Consider the following 25,157-nt stretch of genomic DNA (forward strand, 5'->3'; position numbering starts at 1 on the left):
GGATGTTGGAAACAATGAACGAACATATTTGATTAACTACGAGCCAAAATAATGAATTAATAAAGAACTTTTTTTTTATAATTTTTTTTTATAAAAAAATCGTTATTGTTGTTTTTTCCTTTAATAATTTTTTCAATTTACTCACTAACACTTAAGCAATTTTAAAACAGCCAAGAGAGAGTAAGAGAGCAAGTAATAAAATTTGCGCATATTTTAAGGCTTGTTATGTGTATTAGTGTGTGTGTGTGTAAGAGTAGGTTCAAAATTAGTGATCGAGAAAAACCTGCAGGTTTAGTGTTGTTGTTGCCAAAAAAAGCTTTTGGCCAACAGGAAAAACTTTTATGGTGTGAGGTGTATGTGTGCATGTGTGCATGTATGGTATTTATTGTCTTAGTATTGGTGAACATATAACTCTGCCGAGTTTTTATAAGAAAAGCGAGTGATATTGGTGAAGCAAAATTTTAAACATCAGCAGTTTGAAAAAATTCTTCGTTGAGGATAGAACGCTATATTTTAGGGAGTAATTAAAAGTAAGAAGAATAAAAATTTTCTTTAAAACAAATATATTTGGAAATCAAATTAAAACAAAACTATTTTAAAAAAGGAATTTGTTTTAAGTTAATAAACAGCTAAAGAAACAATAAAAAACATCAATATAATTTTTTACAAAATTGTAAAGAAAGTGAATTGAAAATATATATAAAAAAGTAAATACAAGAACAAGCAAAAGAAAAAAAAAACGATTTTAAAGAAAAGTAACAATTTGAAAGTGTTTGTAAACAAATTGAAGAAAATGAAAATAAGAAAATTTTTGAAAAATCTTGAACAATTTTCATAAAAATATAAAGAAAATAATAAAATTTGTTAAAAAATAAAAAAAATAAGGAACAATTTAAAAAAATCTTATATAATCACAACCGATCGATCAATTTTATGAAAAACAAGAATAATATTTTTTTAAAAGTGTCATATATTTTTGGTTGTCACATATAACCTAAAAAAAAAGACTGCCAGACAAAAAATATAAACGATGATCATGTTTATAAATAGACTTTGAAATATTTTTTTAAAGAAAAATATTTATTAAAATTAAAAGATTATGAAATCTACAAATTTTAATACAAGAACAAGAATATTGAAAAAATTTTAAAGAAAAAAAAACTTTTAAGATTTTAGATGATAACGGATAAACTAACAGCTTTTCAATAAAATTTGAATTATTTAAGAGGAAAAACTTAAAAAAACTTTCAAAAAGTGAAAAGAAATTTTGATTTAAACGAAAGAAAATGTTTAAAGTGTTAATTTTTTTAATTTAAATTTCAATAATTATAACAAAGAAACTGGAAATTTTACTTCAATTATTTTTCCAAAAAGAGTAGTGTTTCAGAATTTTGAAAAATATTTCAAAATTTTTTTTATATATAACAAGAACTTTTGAAAATTTGGGAAAAATCATGATTTTAATATGAAATACTTTATAAAAACTGTTTGGATTATTTTGAATTTTAAAATTTTGATTTTTTTTTGAAAACTTTTCAAAACTTTTTCAACTTTTTCATAAATTTTTTTGAAATTTTTTCGTTTTAATTTAGAAATTTTCGACATTTCTAAGCATTTCGCTCACTTTCAATATTTTTTCGAATTTTAGAAATTTCAAAATTTATTTCGTATTTTCGAACTTATTATTCGAATTTTCGAACTGTATCGTTTTTCGTATTTTCGAACTTATTTTGATATTTTCAATAATTTTTTCGAATTTTCGAACTTCTTATTCGAATTTTCGAACTTCTTATTCGAATTTTCGAACTTATTATTCGAATTTTCAAACTTATTATTCGAATTTTCGAACTTATTATTTGAATTTTCGAACTATATCGAATTTATTTCGTATTTTCGAACTTATTATTCGAATTTTCGAACTGTTTTTTGTATTTTTGAACTTATTTTGATATTTTCAATAATTTTTTTCGAATTTTCAAATTTTTTTAGAATTTTCGAGCTTTAACGTATTTTTTCGATTTTTCTTCTTAATTTTTGGTATTTTCAACAATTTGTAAAATTTATTTTGAATTTTCAATATTATTTTCGAATTTTCAAAATTCAAAATATTTTTTTAAAGTTTTTAGTTAAATTAAAATTTCAAAACCTTTCGAATTTTCGATTTTATTATCTGAATTTTTAAACTGTATTTTCGAACAATAATTTTATCGATTTTTCAAAATTTCAGAAGTTTTTAGAATTTTCGAAATTTATCGCATTTTGTTTTTCTTAATTTTTGATATTTTCAACAATATAATACAATATAATAAATAAATTTCACAATTTTGAATTTTCAAAATTTTTTTCGAATTTTCAAAATTCAAAATATTTTTTAAAATATTTAGTTTAATTAGAATTTCAAAACCCCTTCGAATTTTCGGTCTTATTATCGAAATTTTCGAACTGTATCGAATTTTTTTCATATTTTTGATTTTTTTATTAAATTTTGAAAACTTTTCGAATATTCAAAATTCAATTTTTTTTCGAATTTTCAAAATTCAAAATTTTTTCAAATTTATTTGATTAATATTTTTAATTTCTTAGAATTTAATTTCATTGAATTTTCGAACTTTTGTATAATGAAATTCTGAAAATTTTTCAAATATTCAATATTTTTCCAATTTTTCGAAATTTCAAAATTTTTAAGAAATTTATTCTATATTTGAGATTTGTTCTTTTTAATTTTGGTATTTTCAACAATTTTTTCGAAATTCAAAAATTTTGAAATTTTTCAAAATTTTTCGAACATTATACATTTTTATCGAATTTTTGATAATTATGAATTATCTTTCGAAATTTGTTCCATCTTTTGGATTATTTCCTCTTAATTTTTGGTATTTTCAACAATTCGGAACAATTTTCAAAATTTTCGAAATTCAAAATTTTTGAAAATTTTTCGAACATTATACATTTTTAGCGAATTTTTGATAATTTTGAATTATCTTTCAAAATTTATTCCATTTTATGGATTTTTTCTTCTTAATTTTTGATATTTTCAACAATTCGGAACATCTTTTTTTGAAATTTCAATATTTTTTCGAATTTTCGAATTTTTGAAATTCAAAATTTTTTTAAGTTTTTCTAAATTTTTAGAACATTAAAAATTTTTTAAAAAATTTTGATAATAATAATGTTAAAAAGATTTTGTTCGAAGTTCGAATTTCAGATTTCACGAAATTCGAAGTAAACAAACAAATTAAAAGCTTTTTAGTAATAACAACTAATTCGTAGAACGAACGCTTAATTTCGCGATTTCGTTATGTTTATTACAAGAAGAGAAACTTTTTTAATGGAGAGTATTAAGATCATTCAAGATTTCTGTTTTAAACGCATTATAAATATAAAAGCTTTTTACTATATATTCAAGAAAAAGCTCTTTTGGAATTCTATACCAAACAAAAACAAAAAAAAAAAAAAAATCCACATAATTCTGTAATAAATCATCCATTAACAACAAAACTAATGCTTAAAACAAAACGTCAACAACAAATACAAAACTTTTCTAAATATTTGGTGGTTTCTTTTTTGAAAAGTTGTTGTTGCTGCTGTAGTTGATGCTGTTGCTGTTTCTTGCTGCGCTACACACTGCTCAAGGACATTTAAAAATAACTGAAATTTTTAGCTAAAGCTAGTGCGAAAAAATCGAAAAAAATACAAAAAAAGTAAAACAAAAACAACAACAAACTAGAAAATAGAAAAAAATACAAAATAATGAAACGCTATAAAAAAACGCCAAAATTTCACACATTTCTATTTCATATTTGTGCTAAAAAAAATAGAAATGAAAATTTACTCTCTCACACTAATACAAATCTTAAAATATCCTCACTTACACATACACACATACAAAGACACTTACTCACTCATTCCACTCTTTTGCCTTAGAAAGGGGATTTCGAAATCAACAACTTTATCATACACTCAAGAAATTGCGTCAGTTGTCGTTGTGTCATCGCAAAAGATCGATCGATTTTTGCTTGCTGCAGACAATAATTTTTTTTAAAGAATTTCAATTTTTTCGTTCTTGTTTTCAAACGACTCGTGTGAGTGATTAAACATCAAGTATTTATTTTATTTATTTTCAAACAAGTGTAGGGAAAAAAAATCGGAATTTATTTTTAGTGTCATGATCTTGTCGTGTATACCAACTATTTTTTACAAAAAAAAATATAAAATTAAATGCTTCTAATATATTCTATAATGTGAAAATGTGAAAAATTGGAACACAAAATAAAAATTAAGTGTGGAATCAAGTGAAAGTGTTGTCAATTTGCTATTCATATAAAACAATATATAAAAAAATTTAACAAATGAACTTTGTACTTGTTTAAATTTGACTAAAATAGTTGCAATACAATGTTACAGGCCAAAAGGAAATGTTAAAGAATTTGTCTGAAAAAAAAATACAAATTATAAACTTTGTACTTTATGTAGTGAGAGAAATTATTGACATAGATTTATAAAGGAATCCTGTAAATTATTTTGTGAGAAATAATGACAACACATTTGAAATTCAATAAAAGCTTTACGAAAACAGAAAGCTTTTTATGGAAATATTAAAACATTTAGTTTGTTTTTGTTTAAAATATCTGAACATTTTCCAAAGAAAAGCTTTTTGAAAGCTTATGATCAAAAAGCTTTTTGAAAGCTTAACATCAAAAAGCTTTTTGTATATTTCTTGTGGTTTATTGATCTTTACAAGACCTCTTAACGTCCAAATATAAATTTTCTAGCAGAAGCTTTTCAAAAGCTTAAGCTTTCTTAAAAGCTTTTAAAAGGTTCTTCTAACTATTTAAGCTCTCTGAAAACCCAAAAGTACAATCTTCAATGTTGAGTATATTTCCTGATTAATCTTCTTCTACTTACAATTATTTAAGCTTTCTATAACTTCACATATTTTTTTTTTCTTATATTATCTAAGAAAAGCTTTCTAAAAGCTTAAGTTTAAAATATTTAAGAAGCTGTGAAGAAAGCTGAAGTTTACGATATTAAACAATTTATTTCTCACACGTCCTTAAGTTGAGCTTTTAGCTTGTTTAGAGAGTTTTTTTTTTATATTTCAAGTTTTTGGAAAGCTTTAAACATTTTCACAATTTTTGTTTTTTCATTATAAGTCTTACTTTAAATTGAGCTTTTGAAAAGCTTTAGAATATTCCGAGATTTCTATTGATCTTGTCAAACTTACAAAGTATAAAGTTTTTGGAAAGCTTTAAACATTTTCACAATTATTGCTTTTACTTTACATTGAGCTTTTCAAAAGCTTTAGAATATTCGTAGATTTCTATTGATCTTGTCAAACTTTTCTGACAAGTATTTAAGTAGATCTTTTGAAAAGCTTTAGTTTATACAATATTTTTTAGAATTTTCTTTTAACAAATTCATTATTCACAAGCTTTAAGCTATTAAGCTTTAATGTTTCGAAGAGAATTTGTGTAAAAGCTCAAGTTCTAGAAGCTTATAATTGCGAGAAAAGGAGAAAGGGATAGTACACAACAAATTTTTAACTAGAAATTTACTTCTTATAAGATGAAGTTTTGAAAAGCTTTAGTTTACAAAATTTGTTATATATTGTTTTATAAACTTCTTATTCGAAAAGCTTTACATAAACTTGTAAGAAAAGCTTAGAAAGCTTTTCAGAAAGCTATAAGACTTTGAAAATGCGTTCAATTTTCTAGGAAAATGTGTAATTCTTCAAACTATAATGTTTTCTAGAAAGCTTTTGGTAAAATTAAATTATTAATAACAGTTCCTTGAAAGTTTTGTTTTAATTTTAATGTTGTAATTGTATTTGTTATTTTTTTAAGACAAATTATTAATAATTTTAATTTCTGTTTTCTTTAACAGCGAACGAGTCCTTAATTAAACGAACTTTTTACGCTTAAAACACACACACACAAACAAATCGATCAAGATGTTCAAGAACCATTTGGAAATGATTGGTCGCAACGAGAGCCCCAGCAAGAAGGCTAAGTTCTGGCAATCCTATATCAGATCCTTGAAGGGTAAGTTGAAAATTTTACAACAAAATAAAAAAATGTTGGACAAAAGCTGCTAAAAGCTTAGAAAACTTTAGTGAAACTCTTTGCAAATAGGAAGTAGAAAAAAACTTCAAAGAAATTAAGATTAGAGCTTTTTAAAAAGCTTTATGAGAACTTTTAGAAGTAACAGCTTATAATTGAGATTTGAAAACCAGCTGTTGTTGGACAAAAGCTGAAAAAAGCTTAGAAAAAACTTCAAAGAAATTAAGATTAGAGCTTTTAAAAAACTTAATGAGAACTTTTAAAAGTAAAAAGGAAAAAAGCTTAGAAAACTTTAGGGAATCTTTTTCTATACACACTGAAATACAACATTTAAAAGAGCTTTTAAAAAGCTTTAAGCAAACATTAAGAAGTAACAGTTTATATATAACTGTGAATGGTTAAAAACTTTCAAAAAGCTTTTCTTAAAGATGTTTTTAAGGTAATTTAATAAAGACCAAAAGAGAAAAAGTTTAGAAATCTGGAGGAAGACTGTTTCCACATAAGAACAAAAAGAAAGCTTAACTTAAATGTATGATAGAGCTTTTTAAGGAAATGGCCGTTATTAAAAGGGTATATTAGGCGTAAAACGGGTTCTTTCTTAGAGTTACAGTCCAAATTTTCCGAAAACTAAAGAATTCACTTTATTTGAAAAGTTTTTTTAAAAATCTTTTTGTAAATCTTTGAATAATTTAATTCCAAATGTCTGTATATCAATTAGAATATTATACTTCTCTCTTCAAGAACCCATTAGCAAATTCCATTTAAACTACTCTACTAATCCAAATATTTGATACTTTAGTATTTTTTTTTTTTTTTGTATTCATAACCTAAAAAAAAAGAATACACAAAATAAAAATCTCAATATAAATTTAAATTTTCTGCAATTTCCACGAAAAAAATAAGAATATTTAGTACAGTTTTCGTATTGGTATTTTGATTAACGCTGGCGAAAAAAATACAAAAAAAATTTATATACAAAAAGCAAATTGTATAATTTGGCAAAAAGCCAATGAAGAAAAAAAAAAAAACTGTTTCAATTTCAAATACGTAAAAATAAAGAAATATATAAATTCCAAAAACAAAAGAATTAAACGTATTGAAATTTGTTTAAAACAAATGACGTAAAATATATATTTAAATTAAGACTAAAGAGGAAATAAGTGGGTTTGAGAAAGGGTGGAAGGGGAATAAATTATTGCGATATGAAATTTTTGAAAATAAATAGTATCAAATTCTTTTTTGATTTCCATTTCAGAAGATTTTAATTTATTTGCGTGTTTACGTTACGTAAAGACTAAAGACTTTTTAAGAAAATGTTTCCAATTATTTTGGTTAGAAAAACTATTCCAAAACAATTTCTATAAACTCTAACGTTACTTTAGAATATTTTAAAAATTTTCCATATTTGACACTTTTTCAACCCTTAGTAAACTAAAGAGTAGTCACTACAACAAACTACAATTTATTAAAAACTCACAAAAATAATACGAAATTGTTTATTTATTTCCATTCCCCAAAAAATGCTTTATTTTGGATACGAATAACCATTTTTGCTTTATTAGCCACTCTTCTATACCTTAGTAATCTAAAAAGTAAACAATCCAAAAAAACTGAAACCAATAGAACTTCTTTTTAGTAACTAGAAATTGTTCTTTGAATTAAATGTAGGCCTTACATGGAAATCTAAGGAGTTGAAGTAATTTTAAGATATTTGACACTTTACTATCCCTTGGTAAACTATTAAGTAGACAGCCCCAAAAAATTGAACATAATAGAACTTCGTTTTATTAACTAGAAATTATTCTTTGAATTAAGCTAAAATGTAAGCTTTAGACTGTAAACTAAAATCTTCTAGTAAATTTAAAACATTTGACACTTTATCAGCCCTAAGTAAACTAAGGTGTGGACACTCCAACAAAACTTAATCTTATAGATATTCCTACAAATAACTAAAATAAATGTTTCTTAAAATAGAGGATTTTTAAAGACTTCCAGTAAATTTGAGACTTTTGCCCCTGTACCAGTCCTTAGTAAACTAAAGAGTAGACACTGTAATGAAAATGAATTTACTGGAAATAAACCAAAAGAAAACAAAGAAAACTTCATTAAGTTTCTTTAAAAATTAATGCTTTATTTAGAGATTAATTAGCTCATTCTTAAAAGCCTTTAACACTTTATTATCCCTTGGTAAACTATGTAGTAAACACACTATTTAAAAGGAAATTTAATACTTTGTGGAAAAAAATGTCAGCGAAATTTTTCTTCAAATTACCACAATAACTTTAAACTAAGTTTGAAATATCTTAGTAAAGTTAAAATAATTAACACCCAAAGAGTAGACAGACCAAAAATAGTGTGAACATAACGAAAAATTTTGAATAAACTGCAAAATATTCAATAAAATTCCTAAAATGTAGGATTTAAATAGTATACTAAGGACTTTTAGTGACTTTAAAGCATTTGTCACTTTATCGCCCCTTAGTAATCTAAAGAGTGGACGCTTCAACAAACAGGAATTTACTCATAAATTCTCAGGATTTCTGCTAATATTTATTAATTAGTTTAACAAATTTTCTTACAACTATTTTAAATTTCTTCCTTTTCTAAAAGAAAATTCAATGATATTTACGTAAACGTGACGTAACCATACTAGTTGAAATAACATAATTCAAAGAAATTTTAAAGTTAATATTAAAATTTGTTTAAATTTAAATATAATTTATAGCAATTAATGGTTTACTTAATTGGCTGTTACGTAACGTATGTTTACGTATTTACGTTAATATCAGAATTTAATATAATTTTAAAGTAAATATTAAGTTTTTTTTTAAATTTTAAATTAAAAAAATAGTAATTTATGTTAATAAAAAGTTTACCATTACGTAACGTAAGTTTACGTATTTGCAATAAACTAAGTTTCTGGCAATTTTGTAAATGAAACCAAAGAAACAAACTTTGTTTAAATGTTTAGTAAGCAAAAATATTATTATTCTGAACATAACGTAACGTAACTCTGCGTATAACAATTTACGTAACGTAATGTTAAACTTTTTTCGATGTTTTGAACAAATTCTGTTTGATTTTATTTTCTATTTTTAATAAACATATATTTGTATCACAGAAAATTCCAAAATCGTAAATGTTTACTTTATTCGCTATAACGTAACGTTAGTTGACGTAATTGAAATAAACTGATTTTATTGTAATTCTGCAAATGAAACCAAAGAAACAAACTTTGTTTAAAGGTGTAGAACACAAAAACCTTAAATTTCTTAACACAACGTAACGTAACTCTGCGTTAAACCATTTACGTAAAGTTACGTTAATTTGTTTTTTCGTTTTTTTTTTAAACAAATTTTGTTTGGTTTTATTTTCTGTTTTTTAATATCTATTTTTATCACTGAAAATTCTAAAAATTTATTCGTATAGTCACCCAATTTTATTGTCTGTCTGGTAGGAAAAGAAATTTTTCTTGTTGTCTTGTTATATGAGGAAAAATAAATAGAACTTTTGCGTTTAAGAAAAGAGGTAGTGACAAGTTTTAAATTAAGAACACAACTGATTTGTTTGAAAACATATAAAATAAATAAAGACCCTAATATTAAGTAATAGTAAAAGAGAAAAAGTTGAAACTTATTTAATAATTGTTCTTTTTTTCTTCATCTTTTCTTTCCAGGATCTGAGGATATCCGTGCCCATGAGACTCCTAGAGCTTCTCGCCCTTACAGCTCATACTTAGATTCTCCTGCCACATACAGGAGCATCTATGATGAGCCTGCTACCGCCAACGAGCGTGTACAGTCTCATGGCTACAGATATTTGCCCGTCAGCAGAGACACCTATGGCTATTCTCCACGTGCCATCTACGATCATCATTACAGCAGAACAAGTAAGTTGAAGTTTTTAAAACTTTTTTCTTCATTTTAAAGTTAAATATTATTAAAAGCTTTTTAATTTAAATCCTTTTCGAAAAATTTTCAAACAGCTTTTTAACATAAACACATTTTTAATAAAAAAAACATTTCAAAACATCTCGACATTAAACATTAAATTCATTATTATATGTTTATTAGATTTTTAAATATTTGAAACATTTGATACTTTACTAGCCCTAAGTAAACTAGAAAGTAGTTACCCAAGTAAAAATTAATCTACTAGAAGTTTTCAAATATAACTAAAAATGTTTTTTTTGAATTGTCTTTGAATGTTAGCTTTATATAGTAATCTAAAGGCTCCTAGCAACTTTAAGGCAGTTGACACTTTATCAGCCCTTGGTAAACTAAAAAGTAGATACTCCTACAAAACTGAATGTAATAGAAACTTTTTTAGATAATTATTAATAAAAATTTATTGAATTTCCTAAAATATTATCTTTTTATAGTAGTTTATTGACTCCCAATAAGTTTTAGACTCCTATCACTTAACCAGTCCTTTGTAATCTAAAAAGTAAACACTCCAATTGAACAGAAACTAATGGAAATAAAAAAAAACTTAAAATATTCTTTGAATTGTCATAAAATGTTAGCTTTGCATAGTAATCTAGAGGCTCTTAGCTACTTTAAGACCTTAGACACTTTACCAACCCATAGTAAACTAAAAAGTAAACACTCCCACAAAAATTTATCTAACAGAAACTTTTATGAATACTTATTAATTTATTGAATTACCCAAAATGATAGCTTTACATAATAGTTTGTCATTTCCCAGTAAGTTTTAGACTCTTGTCACTTTATCAGTCTTTGGTAATGTAGAGAGTAGACACCTCAATAAAACTGAAAATAATAGAAATTAAAAAAAAACTATTCTTAGAATTGTTTTCAAATATAAATCTAAAGTCTCCTAGTAACTTTAAAACATTAACCACTTTACCAGACCTTAGTAATCGAAAGAGTAGACACTTTCACAAAAATGATTGTAAAATAAACGTTTATAAATAATTAATAAGAATTTAAAGAAAATCCCAAAATAGAAGTTTTACATAGACTCCTAGCAATCTTAAAACTCCTAGTAACATTAGAACACTTCACACTTTATCAGTCCTTGGTAAACAAAAGAGTAGACACTCGCACAAAAATTAATCTAATAAAAACTTTTATAAATAATTAATAAGAATTAAAAAAAAATCTCAAAATAGAAGCTTTACATAGCAGTTGTTCGACTCCCAGTAAGTTTGAGACTTTTGACCCTCTATCAGTCCTTTGTAATCTATAGAGTAATCACCTTAAAAACTAAAACTAACAGGAATTCTTTAAAATAGTTTAGGAATTGCTTCAAAATGTCTTCCTTACACAGTAATTAAATGTTTTATAAAAAAATTTTAAAACATTTGACACTTTATCAGTCCTAAGTAAACAAAAGAGTAGACACTCTTATAAAAATGAATGTAAAAGAAACTTTTATAAATAATTAACAAAACTTAATGAATTTCCCAAAATAAAGGCTTTACATAGCAGTTTTTTAACTCCCAGTAAGTTTGAGACTATTGACCCTTTACTTAGCCCTTAGTAATCTAGAGAGTAAACAGCCTAAGAAACTAAAACTAACAGGAATTCTTAAAAATATTTAGAAAATATTAAAAATATTGCAATTGTTGCAAAATGTCTTTTTAACACAGTAATTTATTGATACTTGACATTTGACACTTTATCAGTCCCTAGTAATCAAACGAGTAGACTCTCCCACAAATATGAATCTGTTGGAAATTCTTACAAATAACTAATAAATAATTATTAAATTACCCAAAATAGAGGCTTTTTCTAGTCATCGAGACATTCCTAGTATGTTTGAGAGCTTAGACACTTTATCGCCCCTTAGTAAACTAGTCGGTAGACACACCCTTAAAACTAATAAAAATTCCTAAAAATAACTAAAAAATTTTCTTTTAACTGCAACAAAATATATTCTTTACACTGTAAACTAAAGTCTTTTTGAAACTTTAAAACATTTAACACTTTACTAGCCCTTAGTAAACCAAAGAGTAGACACTTTTAAAAAAATTAATCTAAAAGAAATTTAATAAATTTTCAAGGTTTTAGGTTAATATTAGTTAATTTATTTAAATGTTTTAAAAATATTACGTCAATTATGTATTGTTGTTGTTTTTCTCAAAACAAATATTATACAATATTTTTTAAATAAATTATTTTTATTTATTATATGGTTGAAAAAAAATTTTTGTTTATATTATACAAAAAAACAATTTTTTTAAATAGAAAAGCTTTTTCTTTGTTGTTTATTTTCGTATACAAAATTTGGTATAAAATTTCATTAATAATAAATAGTTTTTTTCTCTTCTTCTTTCTGCTTATTTTCATATAAATTTAAAAAATTTTCTCAATTTTATTATAAACAAATTTATAAAAATAATAAACAAAAACAAAATATATATTTTAAAATTTCTTAAAATACATATGCAAATTAATAACACACTCACACACACACACACCTTTGCAGAATTAAATATCAGATATCGAAAATATATATAGAAATATACCTCTACATTTAAACATATGTTTTTTTTGCCAATTTTTTTTTAAACATAAGTTTATATTGTTTATTAAACATATAGAAAGAAAGAGAGAAGAAGAAAAAAAAGCTTTTTTAAAAGTTCTCAACAAACTCATTATAATTTATGATTTGAAATGCAAAAATTTTGAGTGGGCGTTAGCTGTGAAAGATCAAAAAAAAAAGAAAACTTTCAAGGTTTATGTTACTTGAGATTTTTTTCACTCCTTTTTTTGTTTTTTTATAAACTAAATAATAAAATTTATTTACTAGCAGAAAAATTTGTTGTTGTTTTAAATATAACAACAAATTTTGAAATATTTTTTTTTTTTAGAAATTTCAATGTTAGACAAATATACCTTTCATTTCATAATTTTAAATTAGAAATGACCTTTTAATGCCAAACATATTGCAAAAAAAACTTTTGGCAGCTTACTACTCCTTAGTAATCTACAGGGTAGATGGATATTCCAACAAAATTAAATCTATAAGAAACTTTTAAAAGCAAATAAAACATATTCAATGAATTTTAAAGAAATTTCCTAGAAATTTAAAGTCCTAAAAGTTAAAGGATGTTAGATACTTTACCACCTCTAGGTAATCTAGAAAGTAGACACACGTTTAAAAAGGACATTAATAAAATTTCTTTAAAAATTTTAACTATTTTCAATTTACTCCTCAATATAGAGAATTTACCTAGAAGACCAAAAGCCGTTTAGTAAATTTAAAACATTAGACACTTTACCAACCCCTAGTAATCTAAAGAGTAGACATAAGGCCAAGTTTAAAACTGACGGAAACTGTTAAACTATCACTTAAGTATTCAAATCAATTAGTTTTCAAAAAGTTATGCTTAACCTTGCTGTTGTTTAGACTTCTAGTAATTGGAAGTAATTTAACACTTTATTTGCCCCTAGTAATCTAAACAGTAGTTAATTGATTAAAAATTACACATAATAGAATTTAAATAAAAATTTGAACAATTTTCAGTTTATTCCACCAAAATAGGGACTTAAAATAACATTTTCAAGACTCTTTTGTAAGTTTAAAACATTTGTCACTTCACCCGTCCTTAGTAATCTACGCAGTAGATAGTCGAACAAAACTATATCTAATAAAAGCTTTTAAAAACAAAAGAAACTTAATCAAAAATTTTCTTAAATATATTTTACACATAAAAGTCTAAAGATTCTTACAAAAGTTTAAGACACTTGTCCCTTAAGCACCCCATTAGTAATCTATGCAGTAGCCACATGTTTTAAAACGAATTTTATATAAACTTCTTGAAAGAATTTGAAAATTTTCATTTAATTTCCCAAAATTTATGGTTTTACTTTGAAATCTAAAGACTTTTAAAAAGTTTCAGGCATTTGACACTTTATTAGCTCTCAGTAATCTACAAAGTAGATAGCTAATTAAAAATGTATTAAATGGAAACTTCTGAAAAGAAGCTTCCACTCAATTATCTTAATTAAAGATTTATAAAGATCTTTAAAGACTTTTAAAAATTTACACTAAGACTTCTAGCAACTTTAGTGCAGCTTGTTCACTTTTTCACCCCTTGGTAATCTAAAGAGTAGAAAGCTGATGTCAAATTAAATGAACAGAAAGTTTCAAATATTATTTAAAATTTTTCTCACAATTTTCTGTTTAAAATATATTTTGTAAAAATTTTTTGAAATGTTTTAAAGACTAGACACTTTCCTAACCCTTAGTAGTCTAGAGAGTAGACACTCCATTAATAGAAAATTTTCCGAAATTTACAAAACCAAACAGCGGTAAAATTTCCATTTAATAATGCATATTAAAGTGTTTACTTTTGGGAAAAATATTTTCATTGTTTAAAACATTAGACACTTTTCCACACCTTGGTAAACTAGAATGTAAACAACAGATCCAAAAATGAATTTATTAGTTATTTTAATACTTAAGAACTTTTGGTAAACTTTATATTAGTACTTTCCTCAATAACTGAATATGTATATAATACATTCTGGAAAAAATACTTTTTTGTAGTGTTTTTATTTCGGGTACTTTAGAAAAAAGTTTAAATTTAACAAAAATCGGTATAAATTAATAATTTTAAATAAAGAGGGCCATTTTGGTGCATTTTTAACGCAAATACTTTGCTTTCATTGTACTTTTTTGATGTGACACGATTTTGGTACTTTTTTTTAGAAAAAGTACTTTTTTATTTTAAGCCGAAAATTAAGCAAAATTCAATATAAATATGAAATTTTAATTAAAAAGAACTAATTTGGTACTTTTTAAAAAAGTACTTTTTTGGTACTATTTTACTTTTGGCCTAAAATTGAACAGAAATTAGTATAAATTTTAAATTGTAACTAAAAATTTATAATTTGTTCCCTTTTTTAAAGCAAATACTTTGTTTAGTTGTACTTTTTGATGCATATGATTTTGGTACTTTAAAAAAAAAAAAAAAATACTTTTTTATTTTAGTTCAAAAATTTAACCCAAATCAATATAAATATGAAAATTTAGTTAGAAAGGACTAAATTGGTACTTTTTAAAAAAGTACTTTTTTGGTACTTTTTTTATTTTCTGATTAAAATTAACCAGAAATCAGTAAAAATTTAAAATAACGAGAACTGTTTTGGCACTTTTTGGTACAAATACTGGAGTTTTCAGTTGTACTTTTTAGAGAGTCATGATTTTGGTACTTTTTCTAAAAAAGTACTTTTTTATTTTTGGTCAAAATGTAAACAGAAATCACTAAAAATATAAAATTTTAATGAAAAGGGACTAATTTAGTACTTTTTGAAAAAGTACTTTTTTATTTTAGTCCAAAAATTAAATATTAAGATTTTCCAAAACATTTCTTAATAAATCTGTTGCTAACTATATGAGAAATATCCCTTTATAATGGGATTATTAAGAAATACCTTCAAACCCACACACACACACACAAATATTTTCAAATACTTTTCTATATATTATCCCAACCCAGCTAAAAAACCCAACAAGATATATTTCCCAAAAAATCTAAAAACAGAAATATTAATAAACTATATAAATTGTTTTTGTTCTTTTTTTCTTTCTTTCATTACAAAAACAAAATATCGATGCAGAACACTAAAATTATAAGAAAATAAAATCTATATTTAAAAAAATACCAAAAAAAAAAGATCTAATGTTCTATAGATGAGAGATTAAGTGTAACTGTGTGTGTGTTTTTATATATTAAATGTGTGTCTAACTAATCAAGCAGTTTTGGGTCATCTAAAAAGCGAAAAAAACCAAAATGTTATTAATAATAGAAGTTTATGTATCAATACAACAAATAAATAAAGAAAAAGCCACAAAACAGCAGATATCCTATAGATATTAAATCTCATATAAAGAATTTAATGTATTTCTTAGCCATGTTAATAAATTGTTAATTAAACAAAAAAATAACTAAAATATTATCTGATTCATTATTTAGGTTGTTCTTCTATTTTTGTTAAGTTTCATTTAAAGCATTTCGTTAACGTTCATTTTTTCAAAATTTTGCATATTTTTAAACTCATGCTAATAACGCCTTTTATTCCTTTTTTATAGTTTAACAAAACTTGCTAATATTTTTCTCTTTTTTTTTCTTTGTTTAATTTGCTTTTGAAAAAAACAAACTATAACTGCTTTTTATCCTCAATGCCTCACCCTGCTTTTTAAATGGTAAATTTTCTTCTTTTTTGTTGCTTTATTTGCTAAAAAAAATGTTTGATTTTAAACTGCTGCTAATACCGAGAGAATTGCTGCTGCTTAAGCTAAAGTTTGGCTAAAATTTGTTTTTAATTTATTTTTTCTTGCTACAAAATTGTAAGTTTATTTATGACAATAAACTGTTTTTAATGGTGCCAAGTTTGGTTTTAATGGTTTTTGTTTTTATCGTACTTTTCAGTTCCAGCTAACTACGATGCAGAGAAGGCCTGGAATGATCATTTGAAGCGTATGCAAGAAATTGAACGCAGGTAATTATGAAGTTCTAAGTAGTTCAAGTTCAATAGTAGTTAAGTTGTAATTCAGTTTTAAGTCAATTCTAGTTCAGATCTAGTTCAGATCTAGTTCAGTTCTAGTTCAGTTCTAGTTCAGTTCTAGTTCAGTTCTAGTTCAGTTCTAGTTCAGTTCTAGTTCAGTTCTAGTTCAGTTCTAGTTCAGTTCTAGTTCAGTTCTAGTTCAGTTCTAGTTCAGTTCTAGTTCAGTTCTAGTTCAGTTCTAGTTCAGTTCTAGTTCAGTTCTAGTTCAGTTCTAGTTCAGTTCTAGTTCAGTTCTAGTTCAGTTTCTAGTTCAGTTCTAGTTCGTTCTAGTTCAGTTCTAGTTCAGTTCTAGTTCAGTTCTAGTTCAGTTCTAGTTCAGTTCTAGTTCAGTTCTAGTTCAGTTCTAGTTCAGTTCTAGTTCAGTTCTAGTTCAGTTCTAGTTCAGTTCTAGTTCAGTTCTAGTTCAGTTCTAGTTCAGTTCTAGTTCAGTTCTAGTTCAGTTCTAGTTCAGTTCTAGTTCAGTTCTAGTTCAGTTCTAGTTCAGTTCTAGTTCAGTTCTAGTTCAGTTCTAGTTCAGTTCTAGTTCAGTTCTAGTTCAGTTCTAGTTCAGTTCTAGTTCAGTTCTAGTTCAGTTCTAGTTCAGTTCTAGTTCAGTTCTAGTTCAGTTCTAGTTCAGTTCTAGTTCAGTTCTAGTTCAGTTCTAGTTCAGTTCTAGTTCAGTTCTAGTTCAGTTCTAGTTCAGTTCTAGTTCAGTTCTAGTTCAGTTCTAGTTCAGTTCTAGTTCAGTTCTAGTTCAGTTCTAGTTCAGTTCTAGTTCAGTTCTAGTTCAGTTCTAGTTCAGTTCTAGTTCAGTTCTAGTTCAGTTCTAGTTCAGTTTCTAGTTCAGTTCTAGTTCAGTTCTAGTTCAGTTCTAGTTCAGTTCTAGTTCAGTTCTAGTTCTGTTCTAGTTCAGTTCTAGTTCACTATAGACTATACTATAGACTAGACTATAGAGTACACTATAGACTAGACTATAGAGTAGACTATAGACTAGACTATAGAGTACACTATAGACTAGACTATAGAGCAGACTATAGACTAGACTAGACTATAGACAAAACTATAGACTAGACTATAGACTATAGACAAAACTATAGACTAGACTATAGACTAAACTATAGACTAGACTATAGACTAGACTATAGACTAGACTATAGACTAGACTATAGACTAGACTATAGACTAGACTATAGACTGGACTATAGACTAGACTATAGATTAGACTATAGACTAGACTATATACTAGACTATAGACTAGACTATAGACTAGACTATAGACTGCACTATAGAGTAGACTATAGACTAGACTATAGACTAGACTATAGACTACACTATAGACTAGACTATGGACTAGACTATAGACTAGACTATAGACTAGATTATAGACTAGATTATAGACTAGACTATAGACTAAACTATAGACTAGACTATAGACTAGACTATAGACTAGACTGTAGACTAGACTATAGACTAGACTATAGACTAGACTATAGACTAGACTGTAGACTAGACTATAGACTAGACTATAGACTAGACTATAGACTAGACTATAGACTAGACTATAGACTAGACTATAGACTAGACTATAGACTAGACTATAGACTAGACTATAGACTAGACTATAGACTAGACTATAGACTAGACTATAGACTACACTATAGACTAGACTATAGGCTAGACTATAGACTAGACTATAGACTAGACTATAGACTAGACTATAGACTAGACTATAGACTAGACTATAGACTAGACTATAGACTAGACTATAGACTAGACTATAGACTAGACTATAGACTAGACTATAGACTAGACTATAGACTAGACTATAGACTAGACTATAGACTAGACTATAGACTAGACTATAGACTAGACTATAGACTAGACTATAGACTAGACTATAGACTAGACTATAGACTAGACTATAGACTAGACTATAGACTAGACTATAGACTAGACTATAGACTAGACTATAGACTAGACTATAGACTAGACTATAGACTAGACTAGACTAGACTTGAGACAAACTTTAAAACAAAATATTTACGATTTTTATCTCTTTTTTCAGATACCCATCTCGTTATGGTTTGTATCTTAAGGACAAGCCCCTCACTCCCAACTCTTTGGTCCCCTTGGAATATGAGCCCGAAGATAAATTGCTCCAAGAACTCAACAAGGGTAAGAACAAGGAATTCTAAATAAGAACACAAAACCAAAAAAAAATCAATCATATAATAATAATACCCAACAACAACTACAAAATACATTTATACAAACAACATCGAGCAAAAAGTATATTATTAATATAAATAAAACTAAAAACTAAATTAATAAAAAAAAAACGAAAAATATGAAACATTTCACAAAGGCCAACGACTAAAATTAGTTTTTTATCCTCAAAAATTTGTTAATATTTTAAAAAAGTAAAAAAAGAATTTTTTCAAATTCATTCAAAAAAACAATAAAAAAGATGACACCAAACCACAAAACACACAAATTAACAAAAAAAAAGTATATTAAAGAAATATAAGTTTTTAAAATAATTTTTTGTTGTAAAAAAAAACGAGAAGAAAAAAATAAAACTTTTTGTTTTTTTAAGAAAATAAAATTTAATTTATTTTTTTTATAAATAAAAAAACTACCATCTGTTTTTACCGGGGCTTAAAAAAATAAATTAAATTTAAATTTTCTTTTATAAAATTTTTTTCTTCTTAAAAAAATTATTTAAAAACTTAATTTCTTTTTATATATTTTTTTCATCTTTTTTTGTTTTTTTCTCTTCTTCTTTTCTTTATTTTCTTGGTTTAATTACAGTTTTGAAAGTTTGATTTGTTAAGAATTTAATTAAAAAAAAATTATTAACAAATCTTAGGCCATAAACAAAAAAAAAAAAAAACACAAAAGAAAATTCTTTTGTTTTTTAGCTCAAGTTTTATTTCGAAATAAACCAAGTTCTTCTAGTTAATAGTTGATATACAAGCAACAACTACAACAACAAACAACATATTTAACAAAAAACAATTAATAAATACTTAATAAAATTAATGTCATTTTAAAATTTAAGTGCAATTTTTAAATATAGTTTAAATTTAAAACATATTTTACTCTGTAAATTTTATTTAATAAAATAAAAAACAAAAAATCACATACAAAAAAAAAATCTAAAGAAAAACCAAAACAAAATTCGTTAAATGTTTCATTGAATTTAGTTTTAACTTTTTTTCTTAGTCATTTCATAAAAATAATAAAAATTTCGAAACAAAAAATTAATTAAAGTTTTTGCTTAAAACACAATTTGGTATCGTAAGCTGTATTTAATTGAAGCTATTACAAAATTATTGAAAAACTTTAATTAAGTTTTCTTCAACTATATAACATTTAATAAAAAAAAATACATAAAATCAAACATCTTTTTCTACTAAATATTTAAGCTTAAGTTTAATCTAATAAAGATTTTGTTTTAGTAACAGAATCTTAATTTTTAACAGCTGTATAGAAAACAACATATAAAATTAACAGTAATTGAAAAATTAACTAACATTTTATTAACTAAAACTATTATAATTTTAAAATACTCTCCAACTATTTATTATGATTTAAAAAAGCTTTAAATTTAGTTAATACTTATATACAATTTAAACAACACCTTAGCAAACACTTAAATCAAAGAGAGTAATCTATATAAACTCAATAACAAACAGAAAATAAGAGAGAGGCAGAACGACTCTCGTTGTTCTAGGTCAGCTCTAGTTCAGTTCTAGTTCAAGTTAAGTTCTAGTTCAGTTCTAGATCAGTTCTAGTTAAGTTCTAGTTCATTTCTAGTTCAATTCTAGTTCAAATCTATTTCAGTTCTAGTTCAGTTTTAGTTCAGTTTTAGTTCAGTTCTAGTTCTGTTCTAGTTCAGTTCTAGTTCTAGTTCAGTTCTAGTTCAGTTCTAGTTCAGTTCTAGTTCAGTTCTAGTTCAGTTCTAGTTCAGTTCTAGTTCAGTTCTAGTTCAGTTCTAGTTCAGTTCTAGTTCAGTTCTAGTTCAGTTCTAGTTCAGTTCTAGTTCAGTTCTAGTTCAGTTCTAGTTCAGTTCTAGTTCAGTTCTAGTTCAGTTCTAGTTCAGTTCTAGTTCAGTTCTAGTTCAGTTCTAGTTCAGTTCTAGTTCAGTTCTAGTTCAGTTCTAGTTCAGTTCTAGTTCAGTTCTAGTTCAGTTCTAGTTCAGTTCTAGTTCAGTTCTAGTTCAGTTCTAGTTCAGTTCTAGTTCTAGTTCAGTTCTAGTTCAGTTCTAGTTCAGTTCTAGTTCAGTTCTAGTTCAGTTCTAGTTCTGTTCTAGTTCTGTTCTAGTTCTGTTCTAGTTCTGTTCTAGTTCTGTTCTAGTTCTGTTCTAGTTCTGTTCTAGTTCTGTTCTAGTTCTGTTCTAGTTCTGTTCTAGTTCTGTTCTAGTTCTGTTCTAGTTCTGTTCTAGTTCTGTTCTAGTTCTGTTCTAGTTCTGTTCTAGTTCTGTTCTAGTTCTGTTCTAGTTCTGTTCTAGTTCTGTTCTAGTTCTGTTCTAGTTCTGTTCTAGTTCTGTTCTAGTTCTGTTCTAGTTCTGTTTCTAGTTCTGTTTAGTTCTGTTCTAGTTCTGTTCTAGTTCTGTTCTAGTTCTGTTCTAGTTCTGTTCTAGTTCTGTTCTAGTTCTGTGTTCTAGTTCTGTTCTAGTTCTGTTCTAGTTCTGTTCTAGTTCTGCTCTAGTTATGCTCTAGTTCTGTTCTAGTTCTGCTCTAGTTCTGTTCTAGTTCTGTTTTAGTTCTGTTCTAGTTCTGTTCTAGTTCTGTTCTAGTTCTGTTCTAGTTCTGTTCTAGTTCTGTTCTAGTTCTGTTCTAGTTCTGTTCTAGTTCTGTTCTAGTTCTGTTTCTAGTTCTGTTCTAGTTCTGTTCTAGTTCTGTTCTAGTTCTGTTCTAGTTCTGTTCTAGTTCTGTTCTAGTTCTGTTCTAGTTCTGTTCTAGTTCTGTTCTAGTTCTGTTCTAGTTCTGTTCTAGTTCTGTTCTAGTTCTGTTCTAGTTCTGTTCTAGTTCTGTTCTAGTTCTGTTCTAGTTCTGTTCTAGTTCTGTTCTAGTTCTGTTCTAGTTCTGTTCTAGTTCTGTTTAGTTCTGTTCTAGTTCTGTTCTAGTTCTGTTCTAGTTCTGTTCTAGTTCTGTTTTAGTTCTGTTCTAGTTCTGCTCTAGTTCTGTTCTGTTCTAGTTCTGTTCTAGTTCTGTTCTAGTTCTGTTCTAGTTCTGTTCTAGTTCTGTTCTAGTTCTGTTCTAGTTCTGTTCTAGTTCTGTTCTAGTTCTGTTCCAGTTCTGTTCCAGTTCTGTTCTAGTTCTGTTCTAGTTCTGTTCTAGTTCTGTTCTAGTTCTGTTCTAGTTCTGTTCTAGTTCTGTTCTAGTTCTAGTTCTGTTCTAGTTCTGTTCTAGTTCTGTTCTAGTTCTGTTCTAGTTCTGTTCTAGTTCTGTTCTAGTTCTGTCTAGTTCTGTTCTAGTTCTGTTCTAGTTCTGTTCTAGTTCTGTTCTAGTTCTGTTCTAGTTTCTGTTCTAGTTCTGTTCTAGTTCTGTTCTAGTTCTGTTCTAGTTCTGTTCCAGTTCTGTTCTAGTTCTGTTCTAGTTCTGTTCTAGTTCTGTTCTAGTTCTGTTCTAGTTCTGTTCTAGTTCTGTTCTAGTTCTGTTCTAGTTCTGTTCTAGTTCTGTTCTAGTTCTGTTCTAGTTCTATTCTAGTTCTGTTCTAGTTCTGTTCTAGTTGGAGAGTATGTGAAAATTATAAATTTGTGAATTATGTATAATAAAATCTTTTCAATTACTGTTAATTTTCTAATAAACTGTAAAATACAAAAATCTAAACTTAACTAAAAATAAACTCAGAGAAACTCAATAAAATAACTTAAAAAAAACGACAATAATCAAAACATCAACCAAAGGCCAGCTCTCGCTCAGTACAAAATGGATTTAATAAAAAAAGAACAAACTACTAAAACCCAACAAAACTCTCCCCTCTCAATACTTAACTTAAGTACAAAAAAAAGATATATCAATAAAAACTCATTTTTATTAATAAAACTTAAAAAAACGTTGTTTTGTTTCATTTATAAAAAAAACAAAAAACCTTGGATAATAGTTTTGAATTTTGAAGGTTTAATTTTTAATAAATAACTTTTATTGTAACTAATAAATACTAACCAACAAAAAAAAAAAAAAAAAAAAAAAAAAAAAACATTTTTTTATGTACAAAAACTAACACATTAACTTTACCTGTGACTACTCCTTTGTCTATTCCCTTTACAATTCATTTACTTACAATTTGCGTGTGGTAATAAATGTAAATTATTTATGTTTTATTTTAATTAATGTTTATGTAATTACTGCCTTTCATTTCTTCTAAAAATAAAAAAACTAAATTTCTTTTCAATAACTTTTCATCATTTTTCAATTCAGAAACCAATCAAATCAAAAAACTCATTACAAAAAATGAAATATTTAACGAAAATTTTAAAATTATGTGAAAATATGTTAAAAAGTAATTAATTTTGTGAAAGTGTTTGTTTTAAATGTGAAATTGTTTTATTGTTTTTTTTTTATGTAAAACATTTGAATTGTCTTAATTGTTTGTTGAAAATCATGGCAGTAATATGCAATTTTTCATCAATTTTTCCTTATTAAAAGCAAAACTTAAATTTATTTAAAATATTACAACAAAAATACCAGCGCAATATTTAAAATTACAAAAAAAAAAATATCTTTAACATTTTACAAAATATTTATTTAAACTGACATCAAGCTAGAAAACAAATAGTTTACCACTTTCGTTCAAACAACACCTCAGCAAATGAGAGTCTCTAATCAAAGAGACCTTCTTTAAAAGTATAAGGCAACAGCCAATCAGAACCTCTCTAAAAATGAGCTCAAAATACTCCTTAAAACAATTCACAGCATAAAAATTTTCTCACAAACAGCTATCGGCAAAAGGTTCTCTTCTGACCTATTATGATCACTTTCTTTCGAAAGTGTCTAAACTCACACAAAACCAGAAAGAGTTCTCCTTTCCCTCTCTCAGAGAAAGTAAGCAATTATATCGGCTTACAGAGAACAATGAAAAGGCTTTTTTTTTAAAAGTTCCAAAATCTTTGAAAATTTTAGTAATTGTTAAATTTCTTTGTTTTCCATTTAATTTGTTTAATTGTCTACTAATATTTGAAATAATTTTGTTTAACTTTTTTTCTGAATAATTTGTATTTTGCGGTTACGTTGTTGGTAAGTACTAATACATTTTCTAATTTTTGTTTAATGAAACTAAAATTGACTGTGACTTAAACTAAAGATTAAAAGATAATCAATACCAACCTTAAGACATTTCACTGGCTCAATATAACAAGGAAAACTGTAAAGAAATTAAAAGAAAATGTCAAATAAAATTAGTTTCTTATCAATAACAAAAAAAAATTATATATTGACAAGTGCATTTCCGATAACTTGATTTTTCTATAATAAAGTTATCGATAACTTGACTTTTCTATACAAAAGTAATCGATATCTTGACTTTTATGAAGAAAAGTTAACGATAACTTGATTTTTTTATACAAAATGTTATCGATAACTTGAATTTTCTATACAAGAGTTATCGATAACATGTCTTTTCTGTACAAGAGTTATGGATAACTTGACTTTTCTATAAAAAAGTTATCGTTAACTTGAGTTTTATATAGGAAAATTATAGATAACTTGACTTTATACAAAAGTTATCGATATCTTGACATTTCTAAAAAAATTATCGATATCTTGACTTTTCTAAAGAAAAGTTATCAATAACTTGACTTTTCTATAGAACAGCTATCGATAACTTGACTTTTCTATAGAAAAGTTATCGATAACTTGAATTTTCTATAGAAAAGTTATCGATAACTTGACTTTTCTATAGAAAAGTTATCGATAACTTGACTTTTCTATAGAAAAGTTATCGAAATCTTGACTTTTCTAAGGAAAAGTTATCTAAATCTTGACTTTTCTTTAGAAAAGTTATAGGTAACTTCAGTTTTTTATAGAAAAGTTAACGATAATGCTTTTCTATAGAAAAGTAAAGTTATCGATAATCCTTTTCTATAGAAAAGTTATCGATAAATTGAGTTTTCGATAGAAAAGTTATCGATAACTTTGTTTTTCCATAGAAAAGTTAGCGATAACTTGACTTTACTAAAGAAAAGTTAGCGATAACTTGACTTTACTAAAGAAAAGTTGTCGATAACTTGACTTTTCTATAGAAAAGTTGTCGATAACTTGACTCTTCTATAGAAAAGTTAACGATAACTTGGCTTTTCTATAGAAAAGTTATCGATAACTTGACTTTTCTATAGAAAAATTATGGATAACTTGACTTTTCTATAGAAAAGTTATCGATAACTTGACTTTTCTATAGAAAAGTTGTCGATAACTTGACTTTTCTATAGAAAAGTTATCGATAACTTGACTTTTCTATAGAAAAGTTATCGAAATCTTGACTTTTCTATAGAAAAGTTATCGGTAACTTCAGTTTTTTATAAGTTATCGATAATCCTTTTCAATAGAAGTAAAGTTATCGATAGCTTTTCTAT

At 25.7% G+C, this 25,157-nt stretch overlaps 1 protein-coding gene across 16 annotated transcripts in view; it reads left to right on the top strand.

Moving 5' to 3' along the window:
* Window positions 1-387: 387 nt before the first annotated feature.
* The window catches only part of LOC119612300, a 32,875-nt gene continuing 8,105 nt past the window's right edge, over window positions 388-25,157 (top strand). For 6 of the 16 annotated variants that reach the window (XR_005232123.1, XR_005232126.1, XR_005232129.1 and 3 more), the window contains exons 1-5: window positions 388-530; window positions 5,884-6,041; window positions 9,736-9,948; window positions 16,465-16,534; window positions 18,645-18,754. Coding sequence is in view for 8 of the 16 variants with exons in the window: in XM_037968056.1 (XP_037823984.1) it covers window positions 5,951-6,041; window positions 9,736-9,948; window positions 16,465-16,534; window positions 18,645-18,754 (484 nt within the window). In the remaining 8 variants the exon portion in view is untranslated. Of the gene's footprint in view, window positions 531-3,914; window positions 4,083-5,883; window positions 6,042-9,735; window positions 9,949-16,464; window positions 16,535-18,644; window positions 18,938-19,390; window positions 19,501-25,157 lie in introns of those variants that run through there. The other 10 variants (XR_005232127.1, XM_037968060.1, XM_037968061.1 and 7 more) reach the window with 9 other exon arrangements.

The sequence above is a fragment of the Lucilia sericata genome, unplaced genomic scaffold (genome assembly GCF_015586225.1).
Source record: "Lucilia sericata isolate MDLA Ls3-8-SP2 unplaced genomic scaffold, ASM1558622v1 Contig001646F_arrow, whole genome shotgun sequence".
Classification (NCBI taxonomy): domain Eukaryota; kingdom Metazoa; phylum Arthropoda; class Insecta; order Diptera; family Calliphoridae; genus Lucilia; species Lucilia sericata.